The sequence below is a fragment of the Spermophilus citellus genome (assembly GCF_964194105.1).
Source record: "Spermophilus citellus genome assembly, chromosome: 13".
NCBI lineage: Eukaryota > Metazoa > Chordata > Mammalia > Rodentia > Sciuridae > Spermophilus > Spermophilus citellus.
The window spans coordinates 95,926,463-95,953,145 of NC_138193.1; the positions used below are offsets into that span (position 1 = coordinate 95,926,463).

The 26,683-nt window shown below is 46.6% G+C and overlaps 1 protein-coding gene across 1 annotated transcript in view; it reads left to right on the plus strand.

Moving 5' to 3' along the window:
* Positions 1-18,929: 18,929 nt before the first annotated feature.
* Positions 18,930-26,683, plus strand: part of CIB4 (calcium and integrin binding family member 4) — a gene marked incomplete at its 5' end in the record, with an annotated part of 51,306 nt that continues 43,552 nt past the window's right edge. Inside the window, 2 exons of the mRNA XM_081265394.1 lie at positions 18,930-18,983; positions 19,410-19,444. Coding sequence (XP_081121520.1) covers positions 18,930-18,983; positions 19,410-19,444 — 89 coding nt within the window. The remainder of the gene's footprint in view (positions 18,984-19,409; positions 19,445-26,683) is intronic.

The following is a 26,683-nucleotide window of genomic DNA, read 5'->3' on the forward strand; positions in this document are numbered from 1 at the left end:
CTTACTTCATGATGTCTTGCAGTCAACAGGTTGATTGGCATCTTGGCAAGCCACACCCATCTCTGAGAAGCTGTGTGGCTACAGCAGGTCACCCCATCTCCAGTGCTGTGTGGGACCTGGCAGAGTTGAAGAGAAATTCACCTGTATCTGGGAGGTCTTAACCAGTGGGATTGCCACTGGAAGTTCCCAGATACCAGATTTTTCTATTCACTTGCTACAATGCCACACAGAGTTCACAGATGGCTCTCAACAGGCTCATGGTTTCAGAGGTCTTAGTCCATAAATAGCAGGCTCCATTCCTCAGGGCTTGAGGTGAACATCATGGTGGGAGACGGTGACAGAGGAAAGCAGCTCACATGTTAGTGACCAGGAGGTAGAGAGAGAGACTCCACTTGCCAAATACAAATATATATACCAAAGCATGCCCCAATTCCTACTTCCTCCAGCCACACCCCACCATTTCAGTTAATCCCATCAGGGATTCACTCACTGATTAGGCTGGCTATAACCCAATCATTTCTCCTCCAAACCTTCTTGCATTGTCTCACATGTTAACCTTTGGGGGACACGTCACATCCAAACCATAACAGCCCCTCTAGCTGATCCATCACCATTTCTGTACCACCCCCTCCACCACCTTTTGCCATTCATGTCCTCTCATGTCTGGGTAACTTTGTCCATACTGTCCCTTCTTGGAATATACTCTCTCCCATTCTTCTCCCTGGAAAGATTTTATTCATCTTCAAGTCTCAGTTCAGATGCTGCCTCTGTGTCTATTAAGTCTGCCTGGACTCTCCCAGGGTGTCCTGGGGGCTCCCTCCTGTGATGGCTGCATTGGAAACTGAGGCAATAATCTTATTGTGTTGCACTTGCCTGTTCATTAGTCTGAGTGCCTTCAAGTTCCAGGCCTGCTCCCAAGCTATTTAGCGTACTTCCCCTCATACAAATAGGTCCTGGTGAAGATCCAATTTTACCAAAATTAATCTATAAATTCAGTGACATCCCAATAAAAACTTAACAAGGGTTCTAAATTTACATTTTTACAAGCTAATCCTAAAAGTCATCTAGAAGAAAAAAATGGGGAAAATATCTAGGCAAATCTTGACACAGTAAGAACAACGAGAAGGGAATAGCCTATCTATAAACATTTACTATAAAGTGATCAATAGAGTGCTACTGGTATGAGAATAGATAACTTAATCAAAGGAACGGGAGTAAGAAACAGATCCATGGAAATCTAGTGTACCATAAAGGAACATTTTAAATTAGTAAGAAAGGACGAACTGTTCAAACTGACTAACTGGTTTGAGGACAATGGAGTTCCCACTTGGGAAAAAATTAAGTTAGATGTTATATTGGTGATGATTTTTCTTCCTGAAAAGAGAATTCAATTGCTTCAACAACCAGCAACAAACAATTAGAATTTCACATTAAAAATACAACACCATTTATATTAGTACCAGAAATAAAGAGAAGGGTGCAGGGCAAGAAAAGATAAACAGGCTGGCATATGTATAAATCTAACAAAATATGTATAGGATCAATATGAAGAAAACTATAACACTCTGATGAAGGAAAACTCTGATAAATATTCCATGTTCATGAACAGGAACACTCAATGTTATTAGACATCGGTTCTTCCCAATTTAATGTACAGACTCAACACACTCCCAATCAAAATCCCAACAAGTCATTGTGTGGATTTAAGCAAACTGATTCTACAGTCTGTACGGGAGGGCAAAAGACCTGGAATAACCAACACAATACAAAAGAACAAAAATATTCTTCAATAGATGGATGGTCAAACAAGCAGTGATACAAAAGTATAATGGAATATTACTCACTGACAAAGAGAATGGAGTTATCAAGTCTCAAGAAATCAGGGAGGAAGTATAAATATGTGTTGCTAAGTGAAAGAAATTAGTCTGAAAAGGCCATATGCTATATGATTCCAACTATATTACATTCTGGAAAGGGTAAAATTGTAGAGATAGTAGAATGATAAATGGTTTCTAGTGGTTCATGGGGAGGGGATGAATAGATAGAGTATGGGGCATATTTAAGGTGACAGAACTACTCTGTATGATACTACGATGGTGGATACATGGATGGCACCATACATTTTTTTTAATACCCACAAAATTGTACAACTCAGAGAATGAATCCTAATGTAAACTATGGACTTCAGTTAATAATAATGTGTCAACACTGGTTCATCAATTATAACAAATGTACCACATGAAAGCAAGATATTAATAGTAGAGGAAACTGTTGTGTGCAAGGTTGGGGTACAGTTGATAGATGGGAATTCTGTACTTTCTGGTGTGATTTTCTGTAAACCTAGTACTGTCCTAATAATATCTACTAAAATTTTATAAAGTAATTAATATACTTAGGAGAAAATTTAGAAGCAAAATTAACTGACAATAGTAGATTAATCATACATTCTGGGTTCCTCAGTTCCTTAAACTTCTAGTTTAAACTTGTCCTAATGTTCCTTCTGGATTAGTATTTGTCATTCTCAAAAGTGTATTGGGTCAGATGAATTTATTGGTCACCCTAGACAAAAGGTTATTTTTGCTAATATGTAAGAAATTCCTATAAAGGAACAAGAAAAAAAGATAATCCAGGAGAAAAGTAAGTAACATATATGAATAAATTTCACTTTTAATCTGTTTACTTTTAACCATATTTGAAGTGGGTTTCTCATAGAAAGTACATAATTGAACTGCAGTTTAAAGAAAAAAATCCAATCCAGTTGGAAAACTATACCTTTTAACTGGGATGTTTAGACCATTACATTTAATTTTTTATTACAGTATTTGAAATAGCTATATTAGTATACATACAGAGGAGATTTCAGAGTAAGAAATATTTCCAAGGATGAAGAAGGTCATTTCATAGAGATAAAGCAAACACTTCATCAAGAGGACATAATAATACCAAATATATATGTCCTAAAAAGAAAGTTTCAAAATACATGAGGCAAAAGAGAACTGCAAGGAGAAATAGACAAACTCATAATCAGTTTGAGATAGTAAGTCCTTTTGTCCTTATTTTATAATTTTCTATTTTTTCTATATGATAATTTCTTTTATTTCTTAAATGCTTACTCAAACTTAAGGTCTTTTTCAGATTAATTTATAATTTCTAGTTTCTCTGATATGAATTATCACATTTGATTAGCTAATAAGATGTCTATCTTGGCATTGAGCTTCCCCATCTGTTTTATAATTTTTGTCTGTGAACTCGTCTTCAACAGGAGTTATTTATTTTTCATGTGAGTTCTATAAGTACTCTGAATTATTAAAGCCTCCTTAGGGATAATTTCACTATGGTCTCCTATTCTTTTTTCAGGGAGTGGGGAGGAGAGTGTTGGCTTTTTTCTGACCCTCTGGTTACCAATTTCTGCTTCATTTCTGGTAGATAAATTTTTTTTAAATCACCCCTCTTTTTTTATTTCTCCTCCTTCACCTTCTTCTTTGTTTTTAAGCTTAGTTATATTTTAAAATAAAATTTTAAAAAGTTATACAACATCTCGCTGTTTGGAACAGGCTTGGGAAATTTCTGCATCTGATTTGATTTCGGTTTTGATTAGATGTCTTAATAGGGCTCCCACAGCAAAATCTTGAAGTCAGCCTTCACCCTCTTTCTGCTTCTTGCCCTTTGTCTTGGAATTATAAAATTATAATAAATTGGGGTTGTTTTTTTGAACTGAGAAATAAATAAGACTTTAGGATTACAAGTTGTGTATGCCTTTTTGGTGGAGACTAGAACTTGCTTTATGGGAGATATCCTTATGTTCTGGAATGTACCACTTAACTCTTTGAGCTCTATTAATCAAAGCACGAGTCTACCTGTTGGTCTTGGTAAGTATGGGAACTCACTGATGGGCCCTAAAGGAGATCACTTACTCTGAGAGGTATAGTACTTTAATACTATACAGTTTGTGAATTGGTCAAATTATGTCTCTGAGGATCATTCTATTTAGAATATCACCATCTCCTAATTTGGAATCAGACCATCCTATGCCTGAAATTACTGTGTTCTTACAAAGTTGTGTGGATTGCTCTGGGATCCTCTGCTTGTACAAGATAAGGAGCTGGGATGGAGAAGAATATGGGAGAGAAGTGCTCACTTCTCCAGCTGAGGTTGAAGCTGACTGAGGTGGTCCAACCTGGACCTGGGAGTTAGGATTCCACACGAGATGCTATTTTAACCTGACCCTCCCAGCTTTGGGGAAATGCCCTATAGGTATTTTTCTTGATGTTCCTATTATCAATGATATGGGCAAGAAGATAATTCTGACGTGAACAAGAGGGCTTGGATGTGAGAGGAAAAAACTACTTCCTCTGATAGAGTGGGGTGACTGAGACTTGGACTCTGAGGAGGGGGAAGTTGGGATAGGCCTGGCCCTGGAAGGAGCTTTCTCCTGAGGTGGGGAAAGAGCTTGTGAAGGACTTTGAAATGAGCTCTGGGACATGTGCTCTGGAGCCACTTCTGAGAACAAAATAACATGCACCCTGAAGAGTACTTCCTGTTTTCCCCAAGGTTGTAAGAAATTTTGTTATCTTGCCTCTGGCTGTAGTACAGAGTTGGGAGAAAGCTTTGCTTGTGCTCTGGGAGGAAGACTGAGACCTGATGGTTCTGGGGTACAAATAGGCCTGGGAGAGAGCTGGGCAGAGTGGTGGCCAGCGAGGCTGAGCAGGGAGCTGGCTGGAGCACACAGGGCTTGGCAGGCCATTTGAAGGAACTGGGCCTTATCTTGTAAGCTATGGGGAGCCACCACAGGATATTAAGAGAGATGGAGATGTGATCAACCTTGTATTACATAGAAAGGAAAAGCAGACTCTTTCAAATTTATAGACAGCTGCAGTAGATGTCTGCTGCTTTCATTTGCCCAGCACCTCTTCTGCCCCTCCGGTGACAACAGAACCCTCTCCCATGGGGAACATACCCCATGAGTGACTTGGGTAGAACTAATTGAAATCTTCCGCCAAACAGCGAGTGTGTTCATGACCCAGTCCAGGCCACTGGGAGGGCCTCATCGGGCCATGTGTGCTGCTTCAGGGACAGAACTGTGATTCAAGTTTGGCCCAACCAACTGGGTCTAGAACTTTCCAACAGAAATTCTAGAAAAGACCATCTTGTTCTGATGGGGTCTCTAAATGGACAGTATATGAATCTAGGGTTCCTGGTGAGCAGGGTGGCTTTCCGTCACATGGAGAGAAGATATTTGAGAGATGGCATGAGTCAGAGCCCTAAGGACACAGCTTGAGGCACAAGTCCAGCCATGGATAGTACTAGGTGCAAACAAGAAGGTGGAGGAAAGGACCCTAAGGACATTACTGCATTTCTAGATTCAGCCATCCATGAAACGTACTTGATCCTCCCTTTCACATGAGCCAATAATGTTTTTCTTGCTTAATCAACTTTGTTACATTTCTCGTACTTGCATGTTCTTCCTGCTTTGCTCTTCCTAGATTCAACAGCCTCAAGTCACATGACATCTGAGATCTCTTCCACCTTGTTATCCTCCTCTGGTCGGAGATATCCATGCTAGGTCCTTAGGAAATCTTTCTTTGTTTTTATTTGTTTTTGTACTAGGGATTGAACCCAGGGATGTTTAACTACTGAGCCACATCCCCAGGCCTTTTTATATTTTATTTAGAGACAGGTCTTGCCGAGTTGCTCAGGGTCTCACTGAGTTGCTGAGAGCCTTGCTAAGTTGCTGAGGCTGGCTTTGAACTCGTGATCCTCCTGCCTTAGCCTCCTGAGCAACTGAGATTACAGGCGTGCGCCATTGCGCCTGGCTCCTGGGGAAACCTTTCTAAGGGTTGTGTTACAATAAAGTTCATGATGGACTCTTTTCTGAAGAACTGGGATATAAGGTTGAATCTTGTGATCAGATGCTGCTGAGCCCTCTTGAGGGGTCTCTAGTCATGGCTACATATTATCTGAAGTAACCACACTTCTATAAAGCACAAGGGAGTTCTAGGGTCAGCACCTAGCGCAACCTCAGTTTCTAAGTGAGAGGGAAAGGAGCAAGAGGATCCCAGGGCTGCCCTGAAATAGAGATGAAACTACTCAATCATCTTAACTGGTTGTTAATGAGCTGATCCATAATTTAAAAGTAGCTTTAAGAAATGGCAAAAGGAGAGCCAGACATGGTGGCAGATGCCTGTAATCCCAGCTACTCAGGAGGCCAAGGCATGAGTATCACAAACTTGAGGCCTGTCTCAGCAACTTGGAGAGGCCCTGTCTTAAAATAAAAAAAAAGGCTGGGGGATGTGGCTCACTGGTTAACTGCCCCTGGGTTCAATCTCCATACCAAAAAAAAAAGAAAAGAAGGAAGAGAGGGAAGGAGGGAAGGAGGGAGGGAAGGAGGAAGAAGGAAAGAAAGAAGGAAGGAAGGAAGGGAGGGAGGGGGGGAGTGCAAGAGGAAGCAGATAGAAGGAGTACAAAATCAGACCCACCTGAACAGAGGTGGGGTGTGTGTGTGTGTGTGTGTGTGTGTGTGTGTGTCCGCGCGAGCAGCAGGGAATGGCATGTCCACTTCCTCCTGGGTTTCTGTAATCACTTTCATGAAGGTGTCCTGAGGACCTGGATTTAGACTCCTAGAGGATGACCCTCCAGGGCCTGTGGGGCTGGGCCCAACCTTACAAGTCCTGCTCTGTCTTTTTCCTGGCTGCTCTTTTCCTAGCTACTCAGTTACCCACAAAATTAAAATCAGATGTCTGTCATTTGGGTGCTCTTAAGTCTTATGGCCTTATAAGGCCACCATGCCTTTTAACACAGGGGAGGAGATGGACCAAGCCCTCAACCTGTCATACTGCGGGGACTTCGATATCCCATTTCTACTGAACTCATCTCCTTCCTTCCTCCTCCCTTTCTTCCTCTCCCTCCCTCCCTCCTGAGGCTGTTTTCTCCTTTGTCTTGTGTCAGGACAAGTATAAAACAGATCCTGTTCCTTGATTTCCTCAAAGTAGCCCCAGCATAAGGCATATGAAGCACATTTTTCCTACCTGTAATTGGGAGGGCTTGTGTATCCTAGCACAAAAACACCTTAAAGTCAAATATCAGCTGATTCCCTCTTCATGTCCCCACCCTCCCACTAGCCATTCCCCCTCCTTGAGGTTCCCCCCACCAGGCCTCTTCCCACCCCACCCCGACACTCCCAGAGCCTCATCTTTCTTTCTCCTATGCAGTGGCTCAGTCCCACCCCCTGCCTCAGCCTGACTCTGGGACAGTCTGTCTGCTCAGAAATCCACTCAGGACCAGTTTTAAAATTACTTTTTCCTTTACCACAATCAAATTATGAGTCTTAATTCCTTCCCCTACCAGCCTCTAAAGGCACGTAAAATCCATCCATAGTATGGATGCTTATAATCCTAGAGGCTCAGGAGGCTGAATCAGGAGGATCACGGGTTGAAAGCTAGCCCCAGCAACTTGTGAAGCTGTAAGCAACCTAGCAAGACCCTGTCTCAAAACAAAACATAAAAAGGGCTGGGGATGTGGTTCAGTAGTTAAGTGCCCTTGGGTTCAATCCCTGGTACTGAAAAAAAAAAATTCCATCCTCCTTTTGACATGAATCATGCCACACCTTTGGAGGGCAGAAGTAGCTAGAATGATTGCCGGTTGTTTAAATAGCAACTTTTATTTTTGATTGCTTCTCAAGAGATGCCCAGAGATGTCCCCACCAACCTTGCAGGTCTAGTTTGATACATCACCCCCACCTGGCCTCATCTTCTTGCTTATCACATGTCTATTCTCATCCTGCCTCTCTGTAGAACAGCCTTTCGGAAATAGCCCAAGCCCATGTTTCCTGCTTTCCTCTACCTCCTGAGCTAGACTGCCAGCCTTAAGCCTTGAGCCATAGGAAGGCCCTTCTCCTCTCCCAGCAACAGCTCAGAGCCCTCTGCTTTCCTGGGGTCAGTCCCTCTTGCCATTCTACCTGTGTGTGGCTGAGAGTCTCAGCATGTGGTTCATATCCAGGGCCCCTAACTTTGATAAGCCCCCAGCGCCCTGTGGGCCTAGCTCATGAGAAGCTAAAAAATATTCACCTGCCTCTGCTGTACCTTGGGCCCTGGAAGGAAGGAGTCATGCTGGAATTTGGTCTCCAAGATGTTGTACAAGCTGCAGACCTGATGTCCCCCTGCTTCTCATGCTGGACCAGAGAGTCTGGAAAAGGGCAGGGAGCCCTCAGAGGCAAGACTCGGGCCAGGATGGATCTCCTCTAAACTCCCTTCAAGTGGTGGGTAGCCCTCTCCCTTACTTGGGCCTCTTTCCCTCCCTGAAAACTAAGGGGTTGGACTCAGTGAGGCCCAGGGAAAAAACCCTCCTGGGAAGGGACCATCTTACCTCTGGAGTTCATGATGATATCTGGAGCAAGGTGCCTCACAAGACCAGAGGCTGTGCTGCCTGCTCCAGAGGGGTCAGGGCTGGGGTAGCTACTGGCCTGGGAGGCACAGGATGCTGGGTTCTGAGGAACTGAAGAGGCCTATGTGGCTGGGACGCAGTGGGTGAGAGAGAGTTACTCAGGATGAGGTTGGAGAGATAGGCGGACACCTTGGAGACCACAGTGAGGTGTCAATATTTATTCTAACTACAATGGAAGCCACGGAAATTTTCAGGGGGAGCTTGACGTGATCTATCCATGTTCTTAAAAGATCACATTCAGGCCAAGGGTGTAGCTCAGTGGTAAAGCCCTTGCCTAGCAGGCTCAGAGTTTGATCCTTAGTACCACAATAAACATAATATTAATAAATAAAAAGATTATGCTGCCTTTGTGTAGAGAATAAACCAGAGGGAGGTTCCAGTGGCCCCGGGGGCCCTGTGGGAAAGCTAGTGAAGGTGTCCAGGGGAGAGAGGAACATGCTTCAGAACAGGCTGATCAGCGGAGATGTGTGCATGGAACCAAGGCACATTTTGGAGGTAGAAGTAATAATTGTTGCCATTGATATGGGGGGTGAGGGTTCTGGAAAACTTGGACCTCTCAGCACCTAGTTAGGACAGGACCACTTCACTAGGACTCAGGTACCTGGCCATATGTATACCAGTGATTCAGCCTACCTCAGGGGGAGGGAGGGTTGGGTTGATTGAGGGCTCACCCAACTTTGCTTCCAACTTAGAAGGGACTAAGGTAGGAGCCTTGTGCCTTGCTCCCAATGGTGCTGGGAAGGGGAAGGACTGTGGGGGAGAGGAGTGGAAGCCTGTGGCAAGTAGTAGAGCCAGCCCCCCCAAGTGGACCAGTGCTGGGACAGAGCACCCCAAATACCAACAGCCTCTGAGCCCTCCACTTTTTTTCCCTGGCTGCCCATCCTCTGGGGTAGTGAGATTGGCCCTCCAATCTAGTTCCAAGAACCCTCTTTTCTAAAAGGGGCTCAGGGGGGTGACTTTCTGCTTCAGGGCTCACTGGCCAGGGCTGACAGATGACAACTCAATCAATTGGATTTGCCTGATTGGCACTCTTTGGGAATGGAATTAGAGGTGGGGTTGTGTGAGACAGGGGACGAGGGAGGAAAGCAAATAGGGGCTTGGTGTAAGAGGAGTGGGCCGTTTGCTAAATAAAATGTAAATCTGTGCTATGGTGGCTGCCAAGAAGAAAGAAGTGGCTGATGAAAACCATATGTCTCCGGGTAAGTGGAAGGAGCTCTGCTCTGTGCGCACGAGCACATGTTGAAGATGTTGCTGTTGGTCCTTCATGCAATGGAAAAATCTCCCATTTCAAAGAAAACAGTGTTAAGAGGCACTCTGAAACAAACCACATTTCGCAATTAAGTAGTTTACAAGGTCAGCAAAGGAAGGACAAAATAAGCCAGCTGAAAAGGTCTTGCTCAATGACAAAATTTGCTCAAAAGTTCAATGTTACAGGCTAAAACTGTAACTTAGGCTCATTCCATAGTGGGTTTTAAAAAAAAATTCTTTTTTTAAAATATTTTCATTTAGATACAGGGTCCCTTTGAATTTCTTAGGGCCTCACAAATTTAAAAAAAAAATCTTTATATTTTAAGAGCCAAAAAAGATGAACCTCGGCAGGGATGGAGAAGGAGATAAAAGTGTTTTAAGTGTTGGCGTGGTGATTGCATTTGCTGATATTTAAAAAAAAAAAGTCATTTTTTAAAAGTGTGAATTGTATTTTTACTTTTTCTAAATTGATCCTGAGGCAAACTAAAACCAAACAGACAAACATCACTACTGTTCACTCTTAGTCTAAGAACAGAGTTCTAATTTCTTCCTCCAACATTTGGGTTCTACAATGATGTGGTTCCAACCTGAATTTCCCTCCACTGAAGGCTGTTGCTGGCTGGCCCTGCCCCCAACCCTGTCCATCCTGTTTGCAGGCTGGGCCTGCGAGACCCTGTGGTCCCCTACTTCATTTGCCTTGTGATGCTCTTCCTACTGGCTATACAGAAAAAGCCCTTTTCCTTACTCTCTCTTTCTCTCTCTCTCTTTTGTACTAGGGGTGAACCCAGGGCCTTGTGTATGCTAGGCATAAGCTCTACCACTGAGCCCCATCCCCAAACCCTTGTTAGCTATTTTTTAAGGTTTTCAATCTCCAAATTCTACCCATTCCACTCTAATTTCCATTTGATTCTCTTGATTCCAGTTCTTCTGGAAATTTTCCATCTTGTCATCTATTTTCTTGACCATATTAATCGCAGCTATTTTAAAGTCTGGATCAGAAAAGTCCAAGATCTGGATCACCTGTGGGGCTGTTTCTATTATGGAGATGGTTTTGGGCTCCGACTGATGTTACCTTTCATCACAGAGGATTTATTTTTGCTTTCCGGAAAGCAGTTAGGGGAGCGGAAGGTCATCCTAATCCAGTCTGGGATTGAGCTGGTCTGACGCTGGCGGTTGGACTTTGTGAGGGCTGCTCTATTTCTGGTTCATCCTTCTTCCTAATGCATAACTTCTCTGGGGTTCTCACTGAAAATCTGGCTTGTTTTTCAGGGTCGTTTCTCATGGGTGGACCTTCAATTCTTGGTCTTCCAAGCCTCATGTTGGTGCCAATAACTGTGCTCAGTTATCCATCTTTTAGCTATACTCCACCACTTGGGTGGGTGCTAGAAGAAAGGGGCCTTTAACCTTGACACTGACCTGGTGTGCTTCTCTTCTCCCAGAGACCCTGGCCCTCAGGTCTTGCTTGCCTTGCAATTTGAGCTCCAAGTTTGTCTCCCAGCTCCCAGGAGATTGTCAAAATCATCCACTCAAGTTCTTGGTGTCTTAATCTCTCCTTGCTGCTTGGTCTTTAGCCCCTTGGTCTCCAAATCAGCATCTGAAGGGAAGAGAAGCATTGAATGTCGCCTCCATACATTTCCTCTCTCTCTGGCTCCTGATCTCTTCAGTTCTGGCTGTCTTCAAACAGATGGCTTTTGTATTTCGTCCAGCTCATTCCTGATGGGAGGACTGTCCTCTAACACAGGGCTCTAACATCCCAGGAAGTGAAATGCTCTGTCCACTGCATTCGAATGCCACCTCCCCGAGGGCAGGAACTGGTGTCTCCTTCCCCACTGGGATCCCTGGCTGAATCCCCATCCCCATAGCTTTAAGTGTCACCTGTGTCTAGACATTTCCAAAGGCCTGTCTGCAGCCCAGAGCTTGGTTCTGAGCTCTTAAGCCCACCTATCTAACTGCCCCTTGTCATTTTCACGTGTCTATCACACAGACATCTCAAACTCAACACGTCCAGAATCTTGTTTTTCCACCCAAATTTGCATTTCCTCCTCCCAGGCTGCTGTAGGTCAGAACCCTGAGGGTCACCATTGACAGTTTCTGCTCCCTCCCCTCCCACAGCCCATCTCCCAGTGTGGGTCATTCCACCTTGAGATGTCACATGAAGTCATCCAGTTCCCGCCTTCTTGCCACCACACACTGCTCCCCTCCTGCAGGTTGTTTCGCAGTCTCCTCACGGTTCTCCTCAGAGCCACATGGCCTCCTTCCAACATATTCTCCAGCCACCCTACAGCCAGAGTGATCCCTTGAAAACCAAAATCTGATTATGTCATTTCTCGGCATAGCACCTTCCAATGACTTTCCATTCTTTTAAAGGAAAGCTTTGAAGATAAACCCTCAAGGATCCTGGGGGAGCCTGCTGATCTGCCCCCAGCCCCCTCCTGGGCTCAGCTCTTGACCCACACAATGGCCTCATGGTTTTCTTTGTTTTTCCAGCATCTCAAGTTTCTTCCAGGGGATCCTTCCCAGTCTTCTCCTTCCTGGAGATACATTTCCCTCAGGTCTGGCTTAATGTCCCTCTCCTCAGAGGAGCCTCTCTGACTCCTGAGTAGATGACATAGCCCTGTTAGCTCACTGTCACGTGTCCCCCACTCTTTAGTCACAGTGCAGGGAAACTACACAACCACTTGAGTGATCATTTAATCCATTTCTCCCCTACTGCCTTCTAATCTCCTTGTCACCACTCCATCCCCAGCATGAACAAAGTGCCTAGGACACTTTAAAAGAGTCTTAAGTAACTTTTTTTGAATAAATGAACATAAGACAAGGACAGCAGATGGCCAACCCCAAATCCCAGCCACCCAGCAGAGACAGACTGAAAACACTCAGCAGAGAGGGTGGCAGGGAGCAGACTTTAGTTAGCAGGTGTCTAAGAGTGTAGCCACAGAAATAAGAAATTCTAAACCGCTGTCTAAGGCAGTGTTCTTTATTGCCTGGTGGAAAGCACTGGCCAGGGAGCCCACAGCTCTGGGTTCCAGTCCCAGCCCGGCACAAATCAGGACAAATAGCATTTTTATAATGCTTCAGGTTTACAAGGCATTTCCACCGATAGAATCTCATTAGACCAGCTCTGTGACCTCCAGCAAGCAGCTTTTAGAGACCTGGAGGGACGGAGGAGATGGGCCAGGTTCCCAGAGCCAGTTGAGCTGTGGTCTCCTGCCTGTGTTCTTAGGCCTCAGTCTGCATCTGTAAAGTAAAGGTGCTGTGAACTGATGTCTAAGGTCTGTCTGTGAAATTCTAGAATTAAGAATTCTCAACTTTTTTGAATAAATGAACCAGAAAGCAAGTGTTTGGAGTCTCCTTTCACATCAAATAGCCATCCCCACTTTCAGCACAAGTGGCAGGGCAGACTCAGCAGAGGCCAGCAATCCCAGGGCTGATGCAGCATGATGTCACATGAAAACGGACCCAGGAACAGGATGTTTGTGTGGATTGTTTGACAGCTGACCCTAGACAGCAGGTAGGAGGCTGAGAGAGAGGCAGGAAAGAGGGAAGCCCGGCTGGGCATCCAGGTGTGTCAGGTGCCCTCTGCCTCTAAGATCCTGACTCTTCCTGGACCTGCTAAAGCCACAGAAGCCCTCCAGAGCTGTCACCCAGCAGTATGGGCAGGAAGCTTTTCTCCACCAGCTCCCACCCCCACTGGCTGCAGCTCTCCCTGGAGTGTTACTCTGAGCTTCTGGGATGTTGTTTACCCATGTGATGTGGAGCTGTCTTAATAGAGAAAACACCAGGCCAGAAAATGAAGGCTCAAGAATCCTCGAGGCAACACTGTCAGTGGGAGGCGGATGAAGCTCACATGGACCCACCCACCCAAGCCGCAGTGCTTGAAACCAGAGTGACGTGGGGCACCCTGGGTCTGATGCAAGATGAAAAGGGCAGGGTCACCCCTGTCCAGAGCCCAAGAACATTTCCTTCCACATGCCCACCAGTCCTCCCTGTTCTCTGTCAAGAACTTGCATCCTCTTTTCTGGGGAGATTTTCTGTATCCTGGGCCATTGGAACTTGGGCATGTATGTCGGGCAGTCTGTGTCAGCAAAGCCTTGGGAAGCAAACAGCAAGGCAGTCCCTGAGTGACAGCTGGAGTGGCTGCTGTGGTGGAGGTAGCAGAGAAGCAGCCGGTGACATATGTGCCTCTCCCCCTGTGCAGTGAGCAGGGTTCCCTAGGGCTGGCAACTGGGATGCTGCTGGTGGGGACACGCTGGCCAGCCTCCCTGGTGGCATGGTGCTTCCTTTTGTCCTTCTATTATACGCCCCAGTCTCTCCTTCCCTCAGCCTTCCCTTCAGACTCCCTAAAGTCTGGTTTATTGATGGAACATTGACTGCTTTTCAGCCTGCCCCCCCCCCCATGCTGTAACAATTCTACTTTCCCTTCCCCAGGCAATGCAAATGGGAGACAAGAGAGAAACTGTGTCTTATGGGAAGGTGGGGGAAAGGACACAAAGACTGAAATTTCAGGATATTATCTGTCCATATTCTCCACACCTGGCCTTTTGGGTAATATGCGCATGCGCTATGGGAGTCCATCGGGTCCCATTTAGCCCCGGGAAAGCGCTTTAGTGAGCTCTGCAACCTGTTTAGGCCCTCTGCGCCCTAACCCTTGTGGGGTTGTGGGAACTTCTTGGTTACTGCATGCTGCCATCCAGCCAGGGAAGCCAACAGCCCTGCTTTGGGCATTCCCCTGCCGCTGTGCACCTGCGATCAAATGGTGCTGGAGCCGCTGCAGCGTGCGTAGGAGCCTAGAGGTCCCTTTGCCTCTGCAAAGCCGGCTCCAGTGCCAAGTTCTCTGTGCTCCAGGACGTTTCTAAGCACCATGGCCCCATCTTTGGGTAAGGAGCACAGGGCTGTCTCGCTTCCTCTCTGCGGTCTTCATCCTCTCTGTCCCGAACTACTAGGTGGCCCTGCCATTCTCGAGTCCAGGATGTCCCCAGAGAAACCAGGATGTGCTCTCCCCTCAGGCCTGTACCTTTCCACACCAAAGCAATTTAGAAATTCCTTTCTATGGACAAAGCATAGCTTTCCAGCCTGCTGGGAGCTCAAAAGTCTAGTCTAGGTTCAGAGCCAGACATTGACCAGCTCCAGCAGGCTCTACCCTGGTCCCAGCGCTGAACCGCTGCTGTGGGTGGAGCCCCCAGGGCTACAGGACTTGGCCACAGCCTCTCATTTACACTTTTCTTTAATAATATTTATGGCGGCTTACTGTGAGAGAGGCATAAAGGTAAGATTTAAACACCCCCTGACATTTTTAAAATAACAGCTTTGAGATCTGATTGACATACCATACAATTCATGCTTGTAAAGTATATACCCCAGTGGTTTTTAGAATATTCAGATTTGTAACATCATCACCGTCATCTAATTTAAAACAAGTTCATTACCCCAGGCTGGGGGGGGGGAAACCTACCTATTAGCACTTACTCCCTAATCTCCCTCCCCCCTTAGCTTCTGAAAATTTATTTTTTTTCCTAGAAAATGTTTTTTCTTTGTCTTTAAGGACCCAGCTCCGCACATGGGCTCTGGTGGAGGAGGTGGGCCAGTACTAGCAGGTCTAGATTGGGGAGATAGGGGGTGTGGGGGGCAGGGTTGGTCCTTCTATGCTTCATGAGATCGACCCCTGAGCACCTTGCTGTGGATGGCACAATTTACACACTTATGTGGCTTCACATGGAGCCCAGGAAGCACATAGTGTTGAAGACACTTGCTTCAGAAATATCCCATGGCTGTGGCCTCTACTGTGTTTCAGCCACAAACTTCTTAATGGTCTTGTCCTTGGGCATGTATCTGGTGCAGCAAATAGGCCTTTTTGGTAGGACCATAATTCCTTCTTCCTATTCTTCTTCTTTTTTGGTCATCTTGGAAGCAAGAACCAAAGAGTGCTGTTTCTATTTTTGTAGCAAAAAATGCTACCATGACTGTTCTTATATAAGATTTTTGTGTATACTATACTTTCATTTCTATTAGGTCTGTACCTAGGAGTAGAACTGTAAGATCATAGGGTAACTCTGCTTCATATTTTGAGAAACTTCCAAAGGTTTCCAAGTGGTGGCACCATTTAACAGTCCCACCATTAATGTGTGACCATTTTCTCCACGTCTTCACTCACATTATTTACCTTTATTAAAACAGCCATCCTAGTGGCACAAAGAGGAATCTCACTGTCATTTTGACTTCTATCTATCTCCCTGATAGCCAATGATGTTTTTAGTTTGCTTATTTGTCTTTTTATTGTTGATTTATAAGAGTTCTTTACATATTATAGATACATTTTCTTTTTCAGTGTCTGTTGAAAGAGATATCTAAATCCATGTTGGAGAAGGGTTTGCAGTTTGTAGAGTCCATTGCACGGTGACAGAAATCTTACAAAGAATCCATTCTGTCCCATGCAGACCCTAGAGGGTCTGTCCTTCCAGAAAGCCTGCTCCCTGCTCAATCACACCCCTTTCAAAATCCTAGTTGAAGAGGAGTTCGGGAGATGTAGGGCACTGATGGGGGAGGGTGCAGGTTGGTTAAAGGCAGAATCACAGGGGGGATTTTTCTTTCTTTTTTTTAAAGGAGTATAAGCTTTTATTTCTTGGGCAAATGAGATGGTACATTAAAAAGCATTTGGGGATTGTAAAAGGATATGCAAATACAAGGTGACATTCTTATTGTTACTATTGTTATTTGTGGGAACTAATGAAAACCTTCTCTAGGACAAAATCCATAAAGCCTGTGGGGGCGGGGAGGGGTGTGTGAGTTCCAGAGGATGAAAGCTAAAGGAGAGAGGAGGGGGCAGAGTTGGCAAACCTTGGTGTGTGTGTGGGGGGGGGGCAGAGGGGAGAGAGGGGGGAAAGAGACCTTTGTGATTTCTGGCACATTTCTTTACCACTGGTCTAATCATTTACTTAATGTTTTTCTTTAATGGGCTCCTATTTCTTTTAATTAAAGAGATACATGTATAAAGGACATTTTATACCACTTATAAATGATGAACCTGCATCATTTTCGGAATGGAAGTTACTCTATAAAACAAATATGAAAAACAAACATTGTTATGCAATTCTGGCTGGATCCTGCAGCCTTCTGGGCCTGGAACACTGTCCCCATCTTCTCGACCTGGATCGTGGCTCAGTCAGGTGTCTGCTCAGGTGATGCTCAGAACCACCGGTGCTCCAGCAGCAGCCCTCCAGCTTGGTTCTTGCTTTCTGTTCTCATAGCTCCATGACACCCAAGGCTGTGGGCTCCCGTTCATGGGCTGTCTCCACTGCCTAGGCCAATGCATAGGAGCTGAGCCAGGACCTCAAATCTCTGGGCTCCTTGGTTTTTGTTGTCTTCCTTTGAGCAAATGTCAGCCAGCTGTTAAAGGCACAAGCAGCTGGTGTCTAACAGCCACTTGCACCTCATGTAATCAGGAGAACCCAGCAAGAATGAAGAAGGAAGTGATCTCAACAGTCCCCTGGCCTTCCTGGGTTCCCCACTCCATGGTTGGGAATCCCTAGACCTGCAACTTGCCCATGCCAAGGGTGTCATTTACCCTCACCAGTTTCCTCTTTCCCCTGATCAAAGGATCAAGGATACCCCACCAATCTCCCAGAGCTGCTGTCTCATAAATAGAGCCAGCTTCTGCACACAAGCCTGGCAGATAGGAGCTGCTCAGTTAATGGCAGAGTTTAGTGGGAGAGGGGATTTATTTGCTGGTTTTGCCTGCTGAAGTCCTGCTCTTCCTCCCATGCCCAACCTTTAGAAATAATAATATGATTTGCCCTTCATTGAGTTCTCAACCTGCACAGTATCTTGTTAAAAAAGAATTTTACCTACATCATTTTATTTCATTCTTGCAATAATTATAAAGCATAGATTTATTAGTTCCATTTTGCAGGTGGAGGGATTGAGGTCTGGAGTGGCTTTAGGATTTTCTCAGACTGACCCATCAAGGAGAGACGCAGCCAGGCCTTTCATATTTCAAAGTCCATGTCCTCAACCACCATGTACAGTCATTGGAATGCCACTGTGTACACAAAGCCCTCTGCCCACAGTGTCTCCTCTTCCACATTCTTACAACTCTGCACTGTTACCTCCGTGTCCTCTGCCTCCATCGCCAGGGTATATGCACGTGCTCGGGGTATGGGTGTGCAGTCGGCGCTCCCCAGGGTCAAGTGGAGTCCTGGGCACCTTGTGGATACTTGGACTGGTGTCTGTTGAGGAAATGAAGGAACGAGAGCTCCAGGCTTCTCCTGCCAGGCTGTCTCTGGGGACAGAGTGCAGCTGCATTTCTAGAAACACAGATTATCTGCACCAGAAAGTCCCTGGGCTCTTCACCTAGGACAGCATGGGGAGCATCTGCCCCAGGTCAGGGAAACAGCACCTGTCCTGGAGGGTGGCTGTTCAGACCACCCAGGAGGCAGAGGAGGGGAGGTGGCTTCGGAAGGACCCTCCTAAACTTCCACGTTGATGGCTGTACGGTCATTTTCTCTGTTTTTCCCAGTCCTGATCTTGACTCCCTGCCTCAGGAGATCAGAGGAAGAAGAGAGAGTGACCTGGGGTGTTTCTTCTACCAGCTATTGGGCCAGAGCTGGTGACAACTCTGTTGTCAGGACCCCCAGGATTCTGAATGATCCTGGGTGACTTCCCACACCTTCATCTCACCTCAGTGCAGAGCTCCTGTATTAAGAACTCTTCCTGTTATCCTAATTGAATGTGGCCTCTGTTCTTGCAGGGACCTGACTGATGGCATGGAAGGTCCTTATTCTCTGTGTCCCATGCCTGGCACAGTACTGGGACCTGGCTGTCACATTTATTGAGAGCTTACTATGTGCCAGGTATAGTATCTGTATTGACTCAACTAACTCAACTAACCCGCACAGCAGTCCTCTAATTATCATCTTCACTTTAGGACACTAAGACACATAGAAGCTAAGTAGCTTGCCCCATGTTACATGGTCACCAGGTGGCAGATTTAAGATTTGAACCCAGGCGGGTTGACTCCAGAGTCAACAACAGTGTGAATCTCGAGACCACTGTTGAGCTACCTTTCTATTTGTGGTTTGGGGTATGATGTCTCTTAGCCTGGGGAACCTAAAGAACCTGTCTCTGTGCCAACTTGGGGTCAGAAGGTGGAACTTGGATCACCACGGCAACCAGATCAACCGGTGTACCAGCCGGTGAGACCTTGGGGCCAAGGTTCTACTGCTGGCAGAGAGAAGGCTGAGGTTGGCATGGGACAGTGTTTGAGATACCAGATGCATTGGGAGGACCTGGAGGAGTACCAGGTGGGGAGATGGGAGTTCTGGCCAGAGGTGGGAGCTTCCCAGAGCAGGTGGGATAATGGAGAACTCTTTCCTGAGATGCTAGAGTTTACCAGGCGGGAAGGTGGCTCTTGCCTTTGCTAAACCTGCATCCATGTGGCATGAACCAGTCCTGCACCCCCCACCCCCACCCCCATCTCCTGCTCCAGAGCCCAGGATTTTGGCCATGTCTCTGATCCCCTCTCTAGGTCTGCAAGGAGGAGAGAAAGGCATCACCTCAGACTCTGCCACCACATGAGGTGTCTGTTACCTTGGGCTGTAGTGCCTCCATGTCCCCAGTGGTGGAATGAGAGACTGGGCTTTTCTTTCCCTGCTCCAAAGCTCTCCACTCCCCAGGGGACCAGGAGGGGCTGGACTGAGTGACCGGCCACATCTCTGATGTTTTTGCAGGCCCTGACCTTCCTGACCAGAAATGAAATTCTGTGGTGAGTAGAGGCCCCTGTTCGCCTTTCCCTTCCCCTGAGCTGGGATCTTGCCTTCGTCCAACCTCTTGTTCTAAGTGTGATTCTTGCTCAGAGCCACATGGCCCTGGCCTGCAGCTGGGGCAGACAGGGAGGGACAGACCCAAGCCCTGAATGGAGAGACATCGGACTTCAGGGCTTTTGCCGCCACCCAAGGCAGCGGTTCTGTAGGATCACAGAGCTGTCAGGGCCTCCTTGGGACAATGAAGAAAATGAGAAAAGGACTTAAGAAGTGGAGGGCTGAAACCCATTCTGGCCATCTATGGGCTGTGTGAACTGGGGTGCATCCCCCTCCCTGTCCTGCCCGAGCCTCTCCTCCGGCCCCTTATGTGCCAGACACCATGGAGGCAGTGGGCGTGGGATGGGAGGTCGGGCCCTGTTCTCACACAGATCCCTGCCCAGTGTGGAAGCCTCCTGGCCAGGGCCACCATCATCCTGCATGGAGATGTAGCATGTGCCACCTACCATGGGACTGTGGTGAGAGTGGATATAATGAGAGGTGTGCACATGCTTGGCCCAAGCCAGGTGCTCAACAAAACCTGTTAGAGGGATAACGGACATTTGGGGGTGGATGGGAATTGGGGGAGGTGGGAACGAGGAAACCATTTAAACCCTGGCCTATTCCCTCTTGATCCCTCTGTTTTCTCTGCTTGAGCTAACCCTCCCTGGGCACCATGTCCAGCCTGGTGGCCATAAGCATAAGCCTCTCCAGGTACAAATAAGGATGAGGGGTGGCCAGGTAGCAGAGCTGTGGAGACCAGGGGCAGTCACAGGGCTGGGTTATTTCCCTTTTAAAAACAATATTTGCATGCTTTTTTCAAAAACAAAAAGCATCACAAATGCCCCAAAGACCCATATTCTCCTACCCATAGAACCTTTATTGATATTTTCTAGAAAGTAATACATGAATAAAAATAAAATGAAAGGAAATAATATTGTGAGCATGGCTAGAAAATTTAAATAGGATAAAAATCCCCAATGAAAAAACAAGTGTTTCCATTTCTTCCTCCCAGTTGTTCTCCCTGACACAGCCCCAGTTACCGGCAGTTTCTCCCCCAGGTTTCCAGAATTTTCCATGCACATGTCCTTCAACAGTTTTACCCCATGCGTCCTGTAGCATTCATCTCATTCATACTATTCTGCACCTTTTTTGGTGGTTGTTGTTGAAGTTTTCCTCTTGGCCAGTTTTACAGAAAGCACATAGAGATCTGCCTCATTCTTTTTTAATGGCCATGAATCATTCCCTCGTGTAGATGAACCATAATTCATCGCCAACCCCTTTGTTATGGACACAAGTTGTTTATAGTTTCCAGCTTTACAAATAATTCTATATTAAGCATTTATGTATAAATATCCAACAGGTGAGAGTCAGTCCTCGGAAGACATTCGTAAGCACAGAGCTGCTAGGCAAAGGGTAGATCATTTTAAAAAGTGATAGACCTCCCAGGGGTTGCACGGGCTTGTCCTCTGGGCAATGGAGTGTGACCCAGCTGCTCCTCCTTCCACCCCCAGGGGCTTTTGAGTGGCATCTTTGGAAGGTAAGGATCTGATGAGAGAAAGGAGAGGAGAGAGGGATTTTCTCTGGTGGATAAGGCCCTCCCCTTGCCTTTGTTCTGCACTGACCCTGAAAAAGGTCCTTGGAAGCAAGCCATCCCTAGGGAACCCTCTTCGGAGCTGCTCACCCAGGCCTTGAGGTGGCCTTTGTTCAGATCCTGTTTCCAGCCTCTTTCCAGCCCTGTTGTGATCTCTTCCCATGAGAAGGGTGCAGTTTGACCTTCCCCCGGCTGCCAAGGAAGGCACCACTTCAGCCCAAACTTCTCCAATGAGCATCTCTCTAAGCTTTTTCTGGCCCATCCCTTCTTTTGGCTCCATTCCTGAGCACAAGAGGCCCATGCCTGTCCCCTCTGCCTCCTAGGAGGCTCCCACCTTTCAGGGCCATGGAGACCATACATGGGCCAGTGCTGGCATGGTGTGGGACTGCCACTGCTTAAGGAAGGCAGAGGGGTCAACTTCTATCTTGCTTCTGTATCTCCATATTGGACACCTTTAAATAAGACAGATGAGACAAGCACACGGGGGTCAGAAACTCCAAGTTGGTGGGGTGATACTAGAGAGATCTCTGTGGCTTTCAACCAAGGGCGGCTCCAGACCCAAGAGATCACAGGCTGAGGTTGTGCAGCTGCTGTCAAAAGCTCTGAGGAATGGAGGCAAACCAGCAAGGCTGGAGACGCTCAAGTGTTCTGGTTCAAAATGGGAATGACATTCCACCTGGCATTACCCTTGCATCAAGAGGACCCAGGTGACAAAGTGCTAATATACTGCATCATGGGACACCATCCTTAGAGAAAAGGAGGAGGAGCAGGATGTTTGATACAGAGCTGTCTCCAATTAAATTAAGAAAGCAAAATTCAGAGAGCTTCAAGTTAACATGGAAAATACAGCATCTTCTGTTTCTCTACTAAAAGAAAAAAAAAACCTATGAGGATAAAAGGAACACAAGTGATAACAGTAGATGAGAGAGGTCAAAAAAAGTTTGAAAAGTTCAAAGCAGATGACCCATGATCCAGACTTAACTGAGGGAAAACTGAAAGAGAATTGCCTGAAGGGGTTGGGGTGACAGAATCAAGAACCCAGAGTCTCAGGAACCTCTGAAATCCCGGATGCCAGGGTCAGGTGAAAACAGGTAGATTGAAAGTTGCATTGGATTCATTTCTCACCCTGCAACCCACATGGCAGCCCTGCCCTACCACAGGGGAAGACAGGAGCTCACTCTCTTAAGAGAGAGCCACACAGGCTGCTGACTGAGGACCACCAGGCACGTGAGCAGGGGGAGCGTTTGCCTGGCCTTCAGAGTCTCGCTGTAAGCCTGAAAGGAAAACCAGGGGACTCTGGGTATGGCAGAAGGAATAAAAGATGGCCTACACCAACTAAGTCAGTCATCATGACATTTCAGAATGCCAGAGATAATGAGAAGGTCTTTCATAGAGGAGAAAACGTTGATTGATATGGTGCATTTGGACTTAGGTTGGAAGGCAGTGCCTAAACACCTTCAAAATTCTAAGAAAATTTTTCCAGCCTAGAATCAGCTAAACTGTGAACCCAAGTGAAGGTGGAATAACAATATTTTTGACATGGAGATCTTGAAAAAGATGTTTTATAGACTTTCTTTGAGAAAGCTTTTGGAGGTTGTGCTCCATTCAAACTAGTAAGTAGCCAAGGAAAAAGAAGACATTAGAATTCAGGAAACAAAGGATTTCAACATAGAGGAAGACAAAATGCACTACCATCATGATAGTGCAGGGAAGCCAAGGGGCAGTGATGATCAGTGGGGCTGGAAGGCAGTTATCCAGATTAGAACCAAGGAGTCAGGGTGCCAGTAGTGGTATCCCAAGAAAACAAAATGAATCTACCAATGTTGATATTATAACTATGTTGAGAGGAAACTATAGTTCTGCAGAAAGTTTGGGGATGAATCTGAGTGTGGTAGCACAAACCTATAATAATCTCAGCTACTTGGGAGGCCAAGGTTAAGAGTTCAAGGCCAGCATGAGAAATTTAGTGAGAACTTGTGTCCAAAAAAAAAGAAAGAAAGAAAGAAAAGAAAAGAAAAAAGGAAAGGGATTGGGCTGTGGTTCAGTGGTAGCTTTACACTTGTCCCTGGGTTTAATCCTCAGTACTGGGAGGGAAAAACGCTTGGGGACAAATGAAATAATGATAGACACACTGAAATTTAAGCAAAAGAAAAACAAAGTCATTATTAACTCTGGGAAAAACAAAAGGCCTTGAAAAAAAAAAAAGAAAATGTAATCATGTTGTGCTATGGAACTTAGCTGTGAGCAATGTTTGAATAATACATATAATAATAATAATATAAACACTGATTTTCTTTTTTTGTGGTGCTGGGGATCGAACTCAGGGTCTTGTGCATGCAAGGCAAGCACTCTATCAACTGAGCTGTGTCCCCAGCCCCTAAACACTGAATATTGATTCAGGCAAATTGTTTTATATTGGGAGGCTGGGGTAAGGAGAATTATATATAGGGAAAGAAATACTTTTTTATAATAGGATGTCACAGGATAATATCTACAATAAAAATATTGATAAATGGCAGTATTGGTAGAGTATTTAGCACTTGCAAGGCCTTAGGTTTGATTCCTAACACCTCCAAAACCAAACAGAGCTAAGAAATAGCAAACTGTTCATAAAATGATGCCTCTGGAGGGCAGGGGTAGGGAGGTGGTGTGGGGTACTGAGCATTAGTAATTTTAATTGTAAGCTTTAGAGTACTGCTTGTGTTTTAACCATGTAACCGTGTGACTTTGGTAAGCTAGACTTGTGAAATAAGAGCTGTTCCTACATATACACTGGGAAGGAAATCATCCCTGGAAGGACACACATATGCAAGGGTAGCCCTGGGAGGTGCCCAGGGTCCTGCACACAGGCTTAGTGTGGGTGCGTTGTCTGTGAGGGGAGTAGCTTTGACATGGATGCCCAGCTTCAGGGCAGGGACTCAGGAAATGATGCCTAGGAGAGAAAAAGGCCAACGTGGGCTACCAAGGTCAGGGTAGGCCAGACCCAAGCTATCACTTTTGAATAACATTCCTATGTGGCTTCTGATGACATGTCATGATTTTCCGATGAATGTGACAGAGAAATGTGGCCTGAATGTTAGTACAGTTGGATAGAGGGTTGAACAAAACTGACCAAGAAACCAATGGGTAGAAATAATCTTTGTGGGGAGGTAGCTAACATTTTTCTACCTCCTTATCTGAGACTTGTGTAAGGACATAAAGGCCAGGTCACCAGATCTGCAGATGATACCTGCTGGGAGGAGCAGACCACAGCTGCTGGGGCTTGGCTCTCCAAAAAGGGACTCTCTGCTCTAAACTTCCTGGCTGTGGGACTTTCTTCCTCAGGTTTTGATCTCTGAAGGGGCCACCTCCCTTTCTGCCTAAGCTTCAGGCAGCTGCATCTGACTTCTGTTTAATCAGCTGTCCCCAAAACCCCAACTCCCAGATGCCTCTTTGGGGCTAAGGCCCAAGGGACTGAGGCCAGAACCTCCAAGTCCCATTGAGAGCACATGTGGCTTCATGGACAGGGCTCAGCCTGATCTAGTCCAGACCTTTGTGGCTGGGGCCTGGTCAGCCTGGCTCAGGCTGGACTCTGGGGACATCACCAAGGGATCTCTCCTGCTGCCTTCTTGGGTTGACTGTGGGTTTGGTCTGGGGTCTGAAGCTTTGCTCCTAGCCCAGCTCAGGACAAACCAGTCACCAGGTTGGCAGGTCTTCCTTCCTTTCCAGTGCTGGAATCACACCAACCCAGGGACTCGTACATGCTAGACAAGTGTTCTGCCACTGAGCTACACTCCCAGCCCCAAAATTCAACTTTTCTATTTTGGTGGTGGTCCTGGGGAACATAACCCAGGGTGCATATCTGGGGCAAGTACTCTACCACTCAGCTACACTCCTATCCCCTATGAGGCCACCCTTTCTTCTTAGCACCCTGGAAGTTCCCAATTCTTTACGGTCTCCAAGCCCTGTCCTGGCCCTGTCCTGGCCCTGTCCTGGCCCCAACCTGACCCTGTCCTGGTATTCCTGACTTCTCCCGGAGCACCTGGTCAACAGGTGGAGTGTTGCAGGTTTACTTCCTGGGAGCTAAAAGCCTGAGTTTGAGGCTCAACTCTGCCCCTTCCCAGCTGTGTGTCTGTGATGAGTGTCTTACCCTCCCTGAGCCTCAGATGAGAGTCAGAGCACCTAATCTCATAGAGTCATCATTTGGAAGGAGGTGATTAAATCTGCGTCATTGTGTGTGCAAGGCCTGCACAAGGCTCATCACTGAGTGGCAGCCGCTGTTATCATGGTATTCCTTTCTGCACAGTGACTCAGAAAAGCAGAGACTTGCCCAAGTACACACAGCTTGGAAATAGCAGATGAGGGGACTAAAAGCCACATTTTTAGGCTAAAGAAGGGCCATTTATCAAGTATCTGCAGGCCGTCTACAGATCAAGGAACTGTTGATCCGTGGGGTGGGGAGAAGCCCAGAGAATTGAGCCCAGGGAAGGACCAGAGAAGAGGAAATTGGGGCTCGAGCTGAATGAATCTGTGTTCTTGGTCTTGCAGGCACAGTAAACCCTGGGAAGCTTATAGAATCTGCAGATGCTTGGGCTCTGTGCTGGCCTGGAATGAGAATCTTGGGAGCTGGTGGGCTTGGATCCTTTTACAAGCTCCCCCCATGAGTCTAAGAGGGACCACATTGAGAACCACTAAACTAAGGGTCTCAGAGGCAAAAGGGTGGTCCAGAAACCAAGAGCCATAGATGCCGAAACTGGAGGGAGCGCGAGGGAGAGGGGCGTCTGTCACGGTATCACTGAGGCTTTCATTGTATTGAGGGGAAACTGAGGCCTGGAGGAGCTCAGTGGTCAAGGTCACATGGAGGGCCGGCGGTGGAGCCAGCCCGGAGCCGCAGATAGCCCTTCCCTGCCTCTGAGCTAAGTGTGGAGGGAGCCCCGCCTGGGCGGCTTGACCGCTGGCAGGCTGAATGTGTGAGTTTTTCAAATGGCTTTGACTTCTGAGTCCATTAGTGATTAATTCAGAGTTCCATTTGGAGCAGGCTGATCCATATTTGGAGGAGAAGAACATTTTGTGGCAGCTGAGATGCAGCCGCGATTCATCTGTGGGCAGCCAGCCCATGTGGCAGCCTGGGAAGGCCTGAAGGGGCTCAGGGCCCTCTCTCCAGTCCTCCATCCCAGGAGCCTCTCCTCTCACCTGGGCAGAGGGGATGGACCCTTTGGAGGTGAATAGAGCAGCTGGAGGGCCCAGCTCCCCTCTGTATCTTCCCAGTTGTATGACCTTGGGCTGTGCATCCTCTGAGCCTCAGTTTACCCACCCATGGGATTTGTAACCTGTACGCTGCTCCCACATGGGTCTTTTGGGAGATTCAATGAGGCAATGTGTTCGAGGGTGCCTAGCACAGTAAGCATGGGGGGCAATGGCAGTGGGCCCCTTCTCTTTCTCTCAGTGGTCCATCCCATGTCCTCTTCTCTGGGCTCCTGGGAAGAAAACATTTTGGTGTAGCAGCCCTGGCCTTTCCACTGTATGACCTTAGGCAAATGATTTTTACCTCCTTGGCCTTCTGTTTCCTCATCTGTAAAGGAAATAATGGTCCCTGACTTGCAAGATTGTCATGATAAATGAGAAACCTCCA